This window comes from Rhinichthys klamathensis, unplaced genomic scaffold (genome assembly GCF_029890125.1).
Source record: "Rhinichthys klamathensis goyatoka isolate OS25496 unplaced genomic scaffold, OSU_Roscu_1.1 h1tg000059l_1, whole genome shotgun sequence".
Classification (NCBI taxonomy): domain Eukaryota; kingdom Metazoa; phylum Chordata; class Actinopteri; order Cypriniformes; family Leuciscidae; genus Rhinichthys; species Rhinichthys klamathensis.
The window spans coordinates 8,165,809-8,181,350 of record NW_026606604.1 but is presented as its reverse complement, the minus strand read 5'-3'; the positions used below and the strand labels follow the sequence as shown (position 1 = coordinate 8,181,350).

Genomic DNA, 15,542 nt, shown 5'->3' with positions numbered 1-15,542 from the left:
TGAAGTCTGCCATTTTTTTTGGTCTTGAAGAAACGGTTGTAGATTGTGTTGATGATTTCGAGAGAGTGTCAATTCCGTTGAACTGGTTTATTGCACATTATGAGGCTGGTTACTTTAGGAAATCTTTGAAAAGACGAATGTTGACCTTTATATCAAATGTAAGTGAAAGGTCATTTAGATTAGACGTTCCTTTGACCTTTCACCCTCCACATGACAATGTATTTTACATAAAGTCACCTGTTCTTGGCCAAAGGTGGTAAAACACAAACTCGGACATCTTATTGGGCAAAAGTAATACTAAGTAATATTGTGCTGTTTGATATTTTAAACTACAATCCATCTTATTTTATTGATTTTAAAGTTTTTGTCTTTGGCATTATTATGTTTTTTAGTACCGTGGTATTACCATTTGGTACAAGCACTTTACCAAGACTGCAATGGTTTTGTAGCGTAGGCTGTGCATGACTTGCTATTCAGTGTATGTTAATGATTTATGAGATCTGCTGGATAGCTTCTACTGTAAACTCTAACCAGAGCCTTGCAAAACACATATCTGCTTGATATGATATGAAAGATTTGGTATATTACAAATGGATCACTAAACAGAGTTTCAGATTAACTGTGGTTGTCATAGTAACACTGAAGATTTTATTTCACAGAGAATTGTTTTGTAAAAAAATATATTTAAAAATGTATGTGACGTTGATTATTATAATTTCTTATGTATTTAAAATTACAATTAAAATAATATAGAAAAGTAGATATGATTCATTTTATAATAAATAAGTTTAATGATTTATTTTATTATTAAGCACTCTTGTTTGTAATTGTTAAGATTTATTATAAATATAATTTAACTGATTAAAGTATACAATAATTATTAACAAGAAAAAAAGTATTATTTTACATATATGACACACTGTTGTAAGTGTCGTAAAATGTTTAATGTTCTTATTTATTTAAAATTATAATTAGCATTAATAAAGAAAAATAAATGTTTATATGATTACAAATTTAATTTATAATACTACTAATAGTAGTTATTATGATTAAGCACTCTTGTTGTAACTAAAAAAAGATCATTATATTAAAAATAATTTGAAATAATATAAATAAAAATTACAGTTACAAATAATAATTTTTATTTTTAATTATTAGTATACACTTTTGGTAGCTGGTCTTATTAAAAAAATATCAATTTTATTACAATTAAAAATAACAACTCGTATTAAATTATTCTTATTACCAGGAACAATTAATATATTATAAGTAGTTTTACTAATATTGCTATTGTATTTCTAAGCACTTTTTTTCTGATAGCTGATAATGAAATGCTTACAGTGTAAACTGGTGAACATTGTCCTCTGCATCATGTGCTTCACTCTTTCATTCGGAACTCAATACAGGAAGCTTGTCATAGACCACATCTAGTTTCCCTTTAGGTGCAGAGACTAGAGTGTTAAGCTGTTTGTGGCTTGTCAGTGTCTGTGTCTCTTTACACTGTGACCGTTTCCAGGATCAGATCAGCCATCAGAAGGCATGAAATGGCGTGGTTGGCCTTCCTTCTTATCTCCTGCCTTCAGATATTCAGCCCATGTCAGGCGAATGAACAAGGTAGAGCATTTCTGATGTATTTTCTTCACGATCTATATGATTACACATTTTTTAAATGTCAGGAAGTGTAATCATATTCCTGGACACATAATTACTAGTGCAGACAAACCGGTTCAGTAAGAATGTTCCATGTGATCTAGCATGGAACGGATCTGTTGAATGTGCTTTGATATAAGTCTTATTTCTCTCCAGCTTTTCTAAGGTTTGTTGGGATTGGAGATTGGGGTGGACTTCCTTCGTACCCCTACTACACGCCACATGAGTTGGACACAGCGACCGAGCTGGGCAGAATTGCTGAGAGCTCAGGTCTGGATTTTGTCCTCAGTCTTGGAGATCATTTCTACTTCAGTGGGGTCAGGGATGTAGATGACACCCGCTTTAAGGTTTCCTCTCCTACATTTCTTTCTTAAAGTTGCCATGAAACGTAAGCTGTGATAGTCTTCCCTATTGTGATGTATATTTGTAGGGCTGGACTTGATTTTGTCTATTTGGAATTGATTGGATGGTTGTGGTTTGCTATTGGTCGATCTCATGTGAGTGACAGCTTGCCAGTAAACACATCATCAGAGAAGAGAATTGTTGTTGCTGCAAGAGGGAGAGGAAGTTATTTTGATTGAAGATTATAAGGGTACATGAGTTAAAAAATAGTGGTGTGCACGGATAAACTATTTATTATAAATACTGCAATACTCCTTAAAAAAAAACATGAATTGTCAATGTCACGGTGACTTTAAGTGCTTGTGAAATTGCACAAACCTTTTGAGGTATCCATCATGTAAAATACAAGGTTTCCTCAGGTTGACATGTATTTCAGGCAGTATAACTTCAAGGTTTGATGTCTGGTCTGGTGTTGATGATGTAACTAGGATGAGACAGACAGTGGGACCTTGTCCGGGGTACTTTAGTGTTTACACCATCAGGGCTGCGTTCCAGTCCACTTTTAGACACGCACTTGCAAACTTCCCAAAGCACTTCCCCTTGGGGGAATCCCTGCCGCCATTTTGAAGTGCGTTCCACTTCCACGAAGTGGACGAGGGAAGTTTATATGGACAGACCCTCGTTCCCTTGATTTTGACCGAGGGAGCGAGTCTACTTCACATGTACACTTCAGGCAGCTCCATATACCACAATGCAACACGATTATGACGTCACCGCAGATCTCATCTAATCACCAGCACCACAAACAACTCTGACATATTAATTCTATTTTTTTTTTTTTTTTTTTTTTTTTTAAACAACCCAGACACACCTATATACATTTGGATGCTTCATTAAAGGAGAACTCCGGCGCAAAATGAACCTTTGGTCTAATTACACATTGTTACCTAGTCAACCGTTATCTGAGATTTGTTTTCATGATTATCGAATGTAAATAGTTTTATCTCTAAAAACAGTTTAGCCTATAAAGCTAGTATAATGCTAGTATATTGGGCATAGTGTAATGACAAATAAAAATCGCTTGTTAATACCACTAACAAGGCTCAAAATAGCCCCACACTAACACGGTAGCATAATGAGGGTCCATACCTTCAAACCGAAGCATTGAGAACTTTGTCAGTGTCCAGACAGTTTAATAAGAAGATATTTTAAACATACAGTCAACTTCGCGTATACAGGCAGGAGCCATCTTTGAAATACAGTCTCTACCAGTCGATCTACGAACGCCGATCCAAGCCTGCTGTTCGCGCTCACCTTATCACAACTTATAGCTCGTTCACATCTCACCAGCGCACTTGGATCAGCGTTCGTAGATCGACTGGTAAAGGCTGTATTTCAAAGATGGCTCCTCCCTGTATACGCGAAGTTGACTGTATGTATTAAATATCTTCTTATTAAACTGTCTGGACACTGACAAAGTTCTCAATGCTTCGGTTTGAAGGTAGGGACCCTCATTATGCTACCGTGTTAGTGTGGGGCTATTTTGAGCCTTGTTAGTGGTATTAACAAGCGATTTTTATTTGTCATTGATCTATGCCCAATATACTAGCGTTATACTAGCTTTATAGGCTAAACTGTTTTTAGAGATAAAACTATTTACATTCGATAATCATGAAAACAAATCTCAGATAACGGTTGACTAGGTAACAATGTGTAATTAGACCAAAGGTTCATTTTGCGCCGGAGTTCTCCTTTAAACAAATTCTTAAAAGAAAAAAAATAATAATAATAAATCAACTCCATAGCTGATTCCAAGTGATCAAGGGCTTAGGACGTTCCAATAGGCTATATGCACGCATAAGTTCCGCATTTGACGCAAGGATGCTCTTCAGTTTCCGGTTGGGGAGATTTAAAGCGGAGGAAAACCGAGGAAAACGGGATTATGGCAGAGTCTTCAAAATTTACTGTCCTCTCGTCTTTGAAACGAAACTTTAATACGTTTAGATGTAATTTTATATATAGTTATGTTTATTTAATATAATAAACAAAGAAGCATAAACAAAATGAGGAGTGTCTGTTTTGTCTGTTTTTGTGACTAACGTTTCTTTAGTATAGCAATAGAGTATAAAAACCAATATAAATTCTCGGTATAGCATTGGACTCTACGATCGGCGGAAGTAATCCAGCATCCTTAGACCTTCACCGGAAATACCGCCGTGCATAGAGCCCATTCAGCCCATTTCAGTTTCCGCCAGTAGTGGGCACTCGTGCGACTTAAGCAATGACGTACATCCGAGTGAACGGGAAGTTAGCGAGTGAAGGGCATGACAATTTTGGACTGGAACGCAAAGGGGTAATCCATCAGCCGGAAGTTGAAGCCTCGCGGGAGCCGCCATTGTAGCAGACCATCACCTGCTGTTAGCATCCCATTGACTCCCATTCATTTTGGCGTCACTTTGACAGCGAATAACTTTACATCTGAGGCGTCCAAAGACTCCATTTGTCCATTATTTATTTCTAAAGAAACACGACAATGTATAAAATGTTCCATTACTTTGTATCTTACGTTATAGCCCCGTAGAAGCCGTTTTTTTTTAAAATAGGCTAAAGATTGCGTCATAACCACGGGACTTTCTGTCGCACAATAGAGACATTACCGTATAGACAGGAGGAGAAGCTCGCAGGCAATCTTTAACTGTCTATGAGGCAATCAGGAGTACATGGAGGCACAAAGTCAAGGTAGAAGCCCATAAATAGAGAGTCTATAAAAGCAATGGGACAAAATATTTCAACAACGTTTTTGAGGAATTAGGTGATTCAGATTTATCTTGGCACAGCTACTATAAGATTTTCAACTGCCAGACTGTCGTCACGCTCAGTTTGAGCCTGCGCAGTCGCTCAGACATCAGACAGGAAGTGCAATAATCGGGCTTCAAGTCTTCTCCGTTGAAATCAATGGGGTCGCTCTGTCCATTTCTTTTACTGTCTATGCTGGAACGCAGCCCTGGACATGTGATATAGTTTGTGTGAAAGACAAATAGGTCCCTCTAGTGGTAGAGGAACAGAACACACTCAAGCTTTTGCCTTCTTTACCGTAGTTTGTGAATAGTAATAATATAGTTTTACCACAAATAAAACTGGATGGCTCCTTGTCACCCTATTTAGATAGATGCAACTACGGTCATTGTTATTAGTAGCCTAAACACATTTAGAAACTATAAAATAAAATAAATAAAAATATTACAAAAAAGTGCCACGGTACAGTGAGGTTTCAGATGGTTATGCCATTGTCCATTGATATATTCTGTAATATAGGACTGAATGATACCATATGAATGAACCATGGTGTTTTATTTTATGGTATTTTATTTGGTTTACTGGTTGCATTTGTATTAGGACCAAAGTAAGTACAAGTAAAACTGGTTGGCTCCCCATCACCATATTTACATCAGTGTAAATAAAGTAATTGTTAATTGAAGCCTAAACAAATTTAAAAACTCTAAAATAGAATAAAATAATAAAATAAAAGTGCCATGGTACAGTGAGGTTCCAGATGGTAATACTATAGTGCTTTCATATATTCTCTACCATGGTACTGAGTCATACCATATGCACAAACCATTTACATCTCTTAAAAAATTACTTACTTTTACTTAAATAGCTAAATGTACTTTTATAAATAAACATTAACTTTTATTAATAATGATTACTTTTATTTATTTACAATATTTAATATTTTAAAATGTTTAAAGTTATTTCAATATATATATATATATATAAATACTTTAGATTTATATATGCAATTACCAGTATATATAAAATGTGTGTGTGTGTGTGTATATATATATATATATATACATACACACACAGACATTTAAATATATATATATATATAATTTAATATTTGTAATGGAAAATATATGTTTTTTAAATGATGTTCTAATGAGGCTCTAATAAATTCTTCAGTCTACCTATGAGAGTGTGTTCTCTCATCCCGCGCTGATGGACGTGCCATGGTACCTGGTAGCAGGAAATCACGATCACCGTGGAAACGTGTCAGCCCAGATCGCCTACTCAAACAGATCTGAAAGATGGTGAGTCAGAGGTCAAAGGTCAGAATCTGTGCATTAAAGAATGTAAACATGAGCACTCGTGACCACAGTGAGCTGCTGTTAATGTTTGGCAGGATCTACCCAGACCTCTATTATGAGCTGAACTTCAAGGTTCCTCACAGCAACACGTCCATCACAGTCCTGATGATCGACACAGTGGTTTTGTGTGGCAACACGTATGACGGGCTTGAGCCCGTGGGTCCCGAGGACTACGTTGCTGCTAGCCAACAGCTAAAGTGGATCGAGCAGAAACTTCAAAATACCAAGTGAGATATTAGTACAACGACAGTAGTTAATTAACACACAAATGCAAACACTTGCACAAGCGGCCCGATATCTAATATAGGTGAACAAACAACACTGAAATCCAGTGTTTTGTTTTTTTACTGAGCAAACATTAGTCCTGTAACAGGAATTTTAGGGCATGTTTTAAAGGCCCTGACCTGTCACACTCCTTTCACTCCTCCATTGTCACATTCCTTCACTTATTCTCTCTCACTCTTTCACCGCCTCAGATCCACCCTCACATTCTCTGAAATCCCAGATAGGACCTGGAAAACACTCCTGGCATTCTTTTCTAAATATATGACTAAGTCTTTAAGACGAAGTTCACCCAAGAAGTAATTCTGTCATTATTGTCAACATAAATGCTGTTATGTTTTGTGTGGAACACAAAGAAGAAACGTTTAACCCTATAAAGGCTACTGTATCATAGTTCATACATGAATTTCTAAGGCCTCTAAATTATCAATACGATCAAAACTGAAAAATACAATATTCTATATGTGTTCTGTCATCTGTGTTTGGGAGTTTATACTTTTTTGCAACCAAAAGGCCTTTTAGTACTTTAGTAAAACATTGATCATGAAAGAACATGAAAGATCATACTAAAATGTGTCAAAAATACATCAGGTTTTTGATGAATATTCATTTGTACATCTCTCAATCTTGCATTGCATTTTGTATTTTGCCCCCATAATCAAAACTACAGAGCTTTGATCATAAATAAGCAGTTAAATATCATCTTATTAACACATATTATTGGGAGATATAGAGTGACAACTGATAGTAATATGCATTTTATGTAGTCAGTTACACCATGGAGCCCCTAAAGAGAAATAATAATGAAGGGGAAAAAATTGAGTTCTGAGGAAAAATAATATGTTCTCTCGCAAATGTGTTGCGTTCCTCTGAGAAACTTAGCGTTCATTAACATTTTATTAACATCTTAACATTTTGAGTTCTTTGCGAGCGAACGCAAAGTTTCTCAGGGGGACGCAAAAGTTTTGAAATATATATTTTTTCCTCCATCTCTTATTTTTTCCTCCACCATGTCCCTTTAGATGCTCTGTATTTATACTGTTATGAATATAATAATCTTACTGATTTTTATTTCAAGCTATCAGAATTTCTTCTTACTTTTTGGCCATATAAATAAAATCTATACTGCATATTTTTGCTCAGAATAAAATGTAAAAATATTGATACTCTCACAGTCATACTATAGGCCTATGGGCCATAAAAGCCTGATGTATAAAATATGATATGGAAACTTCTTTTTTTTCCATTTAAAAAAAAATATTTTTTCTGACCATTATTTCATATTTCAGGCTTTACATGGTTAAATAATCTTACAGCTCTGACTTTTCCATACAAGGACAGTTTATAGTACTAATAAATGTGCATCAAACCTTTTTTAATTGCCCAGTTTTATGAATTGAAAACACAATTCTTACGAGTGAATACCTGTTAACTGATCTTGAAAAAGGACGAAAGGTTAAGGATTGTGTTTAATGTACAAACTGTTAGCAGCCAGATAAACCTAAAGTCAAGCCGCACATGCCCTCACACGTGCAGGGGGGAAAATACAGTCAAAATCCCACCGAGAATAAAAGCGGCATGCGCATGCAAACACTCACAGCTGTTTTCCACATCAGAAAGTCAAACAAAGTTGATATTCATCAAATGCTTTTATAATAAATGCATCTTTTGCTTTCTAATCCTCAGGTCAGATTTTGTCATTGTGGCCGGTCACTATCCAGTCTGGTCTATTGGCCATCATGGGCCGACTAAGTGCCTGGTATCGAAACTCAGGCCCCTTCTGAAGAAGTACAGAGTCTCTTTATATCTGTGTGGTCATGACCACAGTCTACAGGTCGGTATCTTGAACATCGCATTATCGTGTAACAGGAAATTAAGCAGCTTTTTAATAAAACATTGTATTAAGCAAATGTATTGAAGTGACTTCCATACGTTATGGCTGTTACTGTATTGACCAATCAGCATTATGCAATGGAACTATAAATATGTTCTAAAAAGTATTTCTGTTTCACCAGTTTATCAGAGAAGACGATGGAAGTTCGTATGTTGTCAGCGGAACTGGGGTTGAAGAGGATATTTACACCGGCCACAAGAACAGCTTCCCGTCCTCTTGGCAACTTTTCTCCAACATGGTGAATCAGACGACAGGCGCATTTGTGTACTTTGAGGTCGGTACGAATGAGATGCTGATAAGTTACATCCAGCCAGACGGGAAGTGTGTGTACCAGACATCCGTCCCTAAGCGCAAAGTCCAACTTTGACATCATTATTTGTCCTAGTCTGCTTTTAATAAACACAACAGTCACTTTGGCGAAAGTCCTTTTTTAATTGCACTAATAATTCTGTTGTATATTTAATTTTATATAAACTGTTGTTTTTAGTTAAATTCCTGTTTAGTTTGCGGTGAACAAAATAAAACATTTACATTTCATAAAAAGTGATTTGCTTAGATTATTGCAAAAATACTTCTTTTTTTTACGTGTATGCGCAAAATCATATTTTATCAGAGTTTCGAATGCAAGTTTGCAGTCTGTATTGAATGTTATGCAAAAGAAACTTGGCAAGAAACTTTTTAACGAGTTGTCCTATCAGGTTGTACATACAATGCAACCAATGTTGTCTGATTCTAGCGAATAATTCGAGCCAATTGGGTTTCAAAAACATGCAGCACAACCAGTGTAGTCTGATTAATGACTCTTATGAACTGGTTCTTTTTAATAAAAAAATAAAAAAACATACAACAAGTGTAGTATGATTTCAGAAGGAATAAGTTTCCAGTTTGAATCAGTCTGATGAATCCTTTACTGAACTGAATCGATCAGAGCTGTGACTGAATGAACTCCTGACTCACTTACTGAAATGTAAAATATATATATTTGTAATTATTTTAAATAATTCAACTTAAATATGTGTTCGATTCGATACATATCACGATACGATATTATTGCGATACTCCAAGACATATGATAAAAGGTAAACAAACAATGTACTGTTGTTTAAAATGCTAAATTTCTATATTACATTGTGTGTGTAAATGAATAGGCTTGGACTTGGTGCTGGTAACCCAATGCACCAGACAACGGTGAAACCAGAATAAAAATATTCATGATTTTGAAGCTGAAAATACAGAATTATTTTAGACGAATATGCTTGTACTCTGTCCCCGACTAGATATAATTAAAATAATGTAGGCCACTTTTTACTAGTAACATAAGACATTTGGCATTATCAGGAGGACCCAAAAATATTCCCAGATTGCATTATTATACATTATATATAGTAGTTTAATGTAGTACTGACACAAAAACTCTGAAAACTTGAATTTTTTCTCACACAGTCATTTTTATTTTGGGTGAATTATACACAATACATAGTCACTATCAACGATACATATTGTTGCATTTTTGTATTGCGATATATTGTGACACGATATATTGTTACACCCCTAATATATATATATATATATATATATATATATATATATAACAACTTGGACCTGTAAATATCTAACAGTTGATTCACATTTAATGTAACTCTACTAACTTACAATTGGGGGCGCCATTGAGCTATTTAACATCTGTATATCTGAGTTTGATCTTTCTAACCGAACGTGCCTATATAAGGCATAATATTTAACATGTTATATATAAGAAGTTCTTAGAAAATATAAAGGCAAAGATCTAAATGCTGATTAGTCCACGTGTGTATTTTTGTATATTTATTTGTGTGTTTTTAAATCCACATCAGTACCATTTTTACTGGATTCACAGGTCTGAAGTATAATCATAAAGTTTATGCACCAAAATGGCAACAATACACCAGATATAACATCATTTTTTGATTAATGGTTAGCCATGTACAGTTGCAATGTGATAAAACTTAAATTAAAAGAGCGTTTCACTCTTACAACAAAAATACTTTAAAAAACGAATACAGTTTACAATATTAGCTAAAAAAAATAAATTAGTTCTTTCATTCCATAAAATATTATCTGATTTTGATTCTCCCAAGTGCGTACAAAAAACCTCTCTTAAATCGTACAGTATTTCCATTTGTTAGCAAGTAGATGAAAGAGGCAGTGCTTATAAAAATGTTTATACAGTACACTTCAGTGCCAGACTAAAGAACCCGCCACCTGACAATATAAAGGTCTTGTCTTGCTAAATTATATGTCTAACATATCTGCATTTTGAGGTTTCACAGAAACACTATTTTTTTTTATAGAAAAACGGCACACCATCCTCCCTTCATAAGGGAGAGTCTAATTTAGACGTACCAAAAAGAGCATCCGCATTCCTCACACACCGTTCAATGGTAATCCCTCTTTTCCTGTGTTTTTCGGTTGCTTTCGTCGCCTGCAGCACATCACGATGACAATAATGATTGTTGTCATTGCCAGAATGATAATAAAAATGGCTCCGACGATGACACCTATGCCGTACTCTGCAAAAACATTACATCATCATCGTCATTATGGTCACAAACACTCGATTCAATGAGTTTAATTGGACACCACAGGAATTTTGCAGTTCTATTGGTCCCTAGACGCTGATATGATTCATTGACACGTTACTATCATAATCCGCCCAACAGACACATTTCTTATCAATTATGGGTTGCATTAAATGTCTCAGCGCTGTGAATCACACATTCATAGAGTCCATATAATCCTCTGATATGATACTATATCAGCTATCCAGGCACTTCATAAATGGATGCGTTTCAGCGAGAGTCCAGATCAGGGGAGTGAGTCTATTTTGGGAAAATGATTCATTCCCTATCGGACAAAATTCCCAACGTTTGCTTTTCCTTGCGATTGTTGTGCTGAAAATCCCTGACAGACCACTTTAAAGTCTTGTTATTTAAAGAGTGAAAGCATTACCTTCAAAGAATGATGCGTCATCTTCTGGAGAGCACTGGATGTGGCTGAGCTGCCCGTGTTGTTTGTCCAGAGCGCGGGAGGGGAGGTAGACCTGAATGTTGAAACAGTAACTCACTCCTTGGTCCAAATCCGTCAGCTCAATGGTGCTGCTTTTACTGGTCATCTCTTTCTGAAGAGGCAAACACATAAAATGATGTATAATACGTATAATGTTTCATATAGGTAACACTTTATTTTACAGTGGACACCTTAAAATAAAGTGTAATAAGGTCCCATTCCTTAAGGTTTTAACAAAAAGCAATACATATGCTACAGTATTTATTAACCTTTGTTAACGTTAGTTAATACGATCATTGTAACTTCATGTTAACTCATGTAGAACTCATGTAATGTTAACAAATTAAAAAGTGTTTGAAATAAGGCTGCATTCATTTGATATGCAAGATAGAGTAAAAGAATAATACTGTGAAATATTAGTTTTATTTTAAAATAACAGTTTTCTATTTTAAAATGTCATTTATTCCTGTGATGCAAAGCTAAATTTCCAGCATCATTACTCCAGTCTTCAGTGTCACATGATCCTTCAGAAATCATTATAATATGATGATTTGCTGCTCCAGAAACATTTATTATTATCAAGTTGAAAACAGTTGTGCTGTTGCTTATTTTTTGTGGAAATCATGATACGTTTTTTTCCCCCCGGATTATTTGATGAAATCGAGAAAAATATGTATTTAAGAAATCTTTTGTAACATTTGTCTTTACCTTCAGTTTTGATCAATTTAGTGCATCTTAGCGGAATAAAAGGATCTAAAAATCTTACTGACATAAAACTTTTGAAGAGTAGTATAGATTATTTGGCAGAAACTATAGTTATATATATTAACTATAGTATATTTTTGTAGCTGGCATGTCTATATTGTGCACTGTGATATCATGGTGAGTAAAATATATATTTTTTAATAATTGTCAGATTTATATATATATTTGTGGAGGAAGCTTTTAGTCTCTAACTGAAAAAAAAAGTGGATGGTTCATTTTCATTTAATATCTAATGATTTAATAAATGCAAGGTGCTAAAACGGTTAAATGACTTTGTGTTTATTATTTAGTTAACAGGGTATAAATCCGGATTGTAATTTACAAAGTGGCAAAAGCGCTCAGAAAAGAAAGAATGATGAAAGATAATACATTTTACAGACAACACTAACCTTTCCTGTGCTCTTGGCTTTCCTGTAGATAACCTTATAAAGCAGGTCGTCCCCAAAAACATCCCGAATGTTCAGTCTCTCATTAAGATTATTAAAGAGAGCTGTGGGGACATCCGTTACAAGCAGTGTCGTCTTCCTCTCGTCATTGTTTACTTCTATTTTAAACTCTGGTCTGCCAATGCCAGCTGAAAGACAATCAAAGCAGAAGATCTTTGTAATGGTTCGAAATCTTCATGTCATTAAATAGAGTGTAAAGTTGGTTGTTGAGAATACTGACTGTCATAATAAGGGGAGAATCTCTCAGAAGTGACATGAGGGAACTCAACCAAATCCAAGGAGACGCCCCGCATGGGTTCAGACAGGATGTCGGCTTTGTAACTGGCCTTTAGGTTTTTTAATTCTGCAGTCAGGTCGCATTCAGTTTCCATAGTCCTGATACAGTGTGGCGTCCGTTGTCTGTCCTGGCTCGGTCTACAAACATTTACACAGACATTAAGAATGTAAATACAACTTTTGGAAATAATAAATTACATTACATGAGAATCGGTGACAGGTTGGTGCCTGCTGTAACAAGTCATGGGTGTGGAACTATGCTAGAGTTGCCAAATCTAAACATTCGGGAGCGTTTTTTTTTTTTGTTCATAAAGGTTTTTATGGGTTACACATTAATAAAAGATTGCCTAAAATTGAAATTGTAAGTTTAATCGCTGCCCTAAAAAATTGGTTCGAAAGTTACAACCTGCAGAGTTAAATCCAATTCACTTTTTTGTCCACTTTTGATTAAATTAGTGGTGAACATTGATAGAAAATTGAGTATAAATGGCAGAAATTATTTTGACATGTTAAATAGATGGTAACAAATTAGAAACTCTATAATATACACTTATAATGCCCATACACTTTTATTGGTTTATGGCCATGCTGAGATTACACAGTGAGAAACCTTTTGAGATAATCAATGAATTATGACTTGATTGGTCAGAATCAATATGATCCAAGTAATATTAGATAGGCCTAACTGCAATACATATGTGTACATTTCACTTTCATATTAAACTTGGGGAGACTAAAAGATTTAGACCATTTTCTCTTTTGTGTTCTGACTATATCTTTTGATGTGATGTACTAAATTACATTTTTAAATTAAACCCGGTTTTGCTAATTCCTGCGCATTTTTGATAGCTATAATACTGCATTCAGAACAATGACTGTGTAATAATAAACAACCTGACTACGAACTGTATTGTAATAAAACATGACTTACTCTGAAAATTCAACAGTGTAGGAATAATTCGTTGGTTTTGGACTCCATGTTAACATGGATTTAAAATTAAAAGAGGACCAGGCTACTCTCTGTGCTTTTGGAAAGATGTCTATAAAAAGAGCAAAGCAAATGAATCAATTAGATTGTTTTAAATGACACAATAACTAAAGTAAAACGATAGAAATTGTTTAAAATAGCAGTTAACAAACTGAATAACATTTCATTTCACTGAATTCAATCGTTGTCACAGGTAAGAGACTCACCTGAGGCGTAAGCCTTCGTGAAAAATGAAACCAGGACCAATACAAGCATGCGAAATTTCATTTGCCTGTTGCTTTCCATGTTGTCCCAAGGTGACAGTACTAATCCAACTACAGTACGTAGACCAAATAAAACTCCTTTAACCAGGTAGGATAAAAAATATGATAGTGTATCCTGCTCCCAAGTGGTTTATAAAGTCCTCCTGATTGTGTGTGAGCGCAACAAACCTAGTCAGACCAGTTGGGATCCGAGTGAGACTAATTAAGCCCCGCCCTCTAGAACAAGTGGGTCTGTCCACTTATGCATTTGACCATTTATGGATTTCCGCATTGACATAGTTGCCTATTACACAAAATGACATAAGAGCATTGGCGTTTAAATAACGCGCGTTTGAAAGGAAATGAATATATTACTAAATGATAAAATAATATGTATTTCTTTGTTTTTAATTCATTTATTTAATGTACTGTATTAGTTTAGTTTATTAATTACCTATGTAGTTGCTTTGAAATTAACCCCTACAGAGAAACAATTTAATAATTGTTCACTGATATTGAATTAATATAATATTTTTATCCTGACCCAAAGTGCAATAAATCATATTTATAGTGACTGGAAAACTGGGGATAGTTGTCACACTATATACACTTTATACTTTATAGTGATTTATTTATTTATTTCAGATTTGGTTTATTTTTGAAAGTCAATTTCGAAAGTCAATTTCAAATTGTTGTAAATAAGTAATGAAAATTTCCAAAAGTTGATCTTTTGAACTGACCAGTATAGGCTCATTTGATGTGTTTAGTCACTCTTTACACATATGTGCACTGAAAAATAATGCAAGAAAAAATAGATGTCTCAAAAATCTAAAATGTGCAAAAAGTCAACTTATGTAACTTATATCTCCCTTTTTATTATTATTATTATTGCCGAATTTATACATGCATACAAGATCAGGGGAATGAAGCATGCTTGTACCGTTTCTCTTACAATGAACAATCATAATGACAAAAAAAAGACAGCATAAATATTATGGAAAACATAAAGGAGACTTTTTTGAATTTCCTTTCCTTATATCTCCCTATCAGAAAACAGCCCCCCCGATTACAGCATCAGCTTTTCTGCAAGTTATGTAAAAACAACAATCATATAGGCAAACCATTTCAAATGTTACATCTGAGAGCAACACAACATCATATCTCATTAAAAAGAAATCTGATTTCATAAATAAATTAGTTTCGCAAAAAAAAAAAAACAGTTTTGAGATTATTGTATTTGAATGACAAATGTCATTTGAAGCATAATTTGAAGTGACAACACAAACGAGACTCCATGATGTAATCATGCATTGTGACACGTAAATGGCTTTCAACTAATTATGGACATAAGCCCCTCCGATGACCACCATGAATACACAAGAAAATTACTCATGACATGCTAATGATTTGGTATTCCGGGAAGTATGACTTCATTTCTGTCCCGGTTTCAATTGGTATGTG

At 34.7% G+C, this 15,542-nt stretch overlaps 2 protein-coding genes across 2 annotated transcripts; one reads left to right on the top strand and one right to left on the bottom strand.

The window, feature by feature from the left end:
- The first annotated feature begins 1,441 nt into the window (after positions 1-1,441).
- On the top strand, positions 1,442-8,689 carry acp5b (acid phosphatase 5b, tartrate resistant). The gene is made up of 6 exons (XM_056249233.1): positions 1,442-1,614; positions 1,807-1,997; positions 5,959-6,086; positions 6,179-6,370; positions 8,112-8,259; positions 8,441-8,689. The coding sequence occupies exons 1-6, from the start codon at positions 1,545-1,547 to the stop codon at positions 8,684-8,686; spliced, it is 975 nt and encodes a 324-aa protein (XP_056105208.1). The 5' UTR covers positions 1,442-1,544; the 3' UTR covers positions 8,687-8,689.
- A 1,453-nt stretch (positions 8,690-10,142) lies between these two features.
- Positions 10,143-14,277, bottom strand: f3a (coagulation factor IIIa). Its single transcript, XM_056249232.1, has 6 exons — positions 14,046-14,277; positions 13,783-13,891; positions 12,796-12,989; positions 12,519-12,703; positions 11,308-11,476; positions 10,143-10,868 (listed from the first exon to the last, which is right to left on the bottom strand). Exons 1-6 carry the CDS (start codon positions 14,122-14,124, stop codon positions 10,723-10,725), a joined length of 882 nt encoding a protein of 293 aa, XP_056105207.1. The 5' UTR covers positions 14,125-14,277; the 3' UTR covers positions 10,143-10,722.
- Between the last annotated feature and the right edge of the window lie 1,265 nt (positions 14,278-15,542).

Bases quoted from the DNA above. Each gene is read 5' to 3' on its own strand.
- acp5b (XM_056249233.1), top strand. From the start codon at position 1,545: ATGGCGTGGTTGGCCTTCCTTCTTATCTCCTGCCTTCAGATATTCAGC. The intron at 1,998-5,958 runs GTTTCCTCTCCT...TAAATTCTTCAG, and splicing joins TAGATGACACCCGCTTTAAG to TCTACCTATGAGAGTGTGTT. The intron at 6,087-6,178 runs GTGAGTCAGAGG...AATGTTTGGCAG, and splicing joins TCAAACAGATCTGAAAGATG to GATCTACCCAGACCTCTATT.
- f3a (XM_056249232.1), bottom strand. From the start codon at position 14,124: ATGGAAAGCAACAGGCAAATGAAATTTCGCATGCTTGTATTGGTCCTG. The intron at 12,990-13,782 runs GTAAGTCATGTT...AAATGTTTGTAG, and splicing joins TACACTGTTGAATTTTCAGA to ACCGAGCCAGGACAGACAAC. The intron at 11,477-12,518 runs GTTAGTGTTGTC...TTGCCTCTTCAG, and splicing joins AAGCCAAGAGCACAGGAAAG to AAAGAGATGACCAGTAAAAG.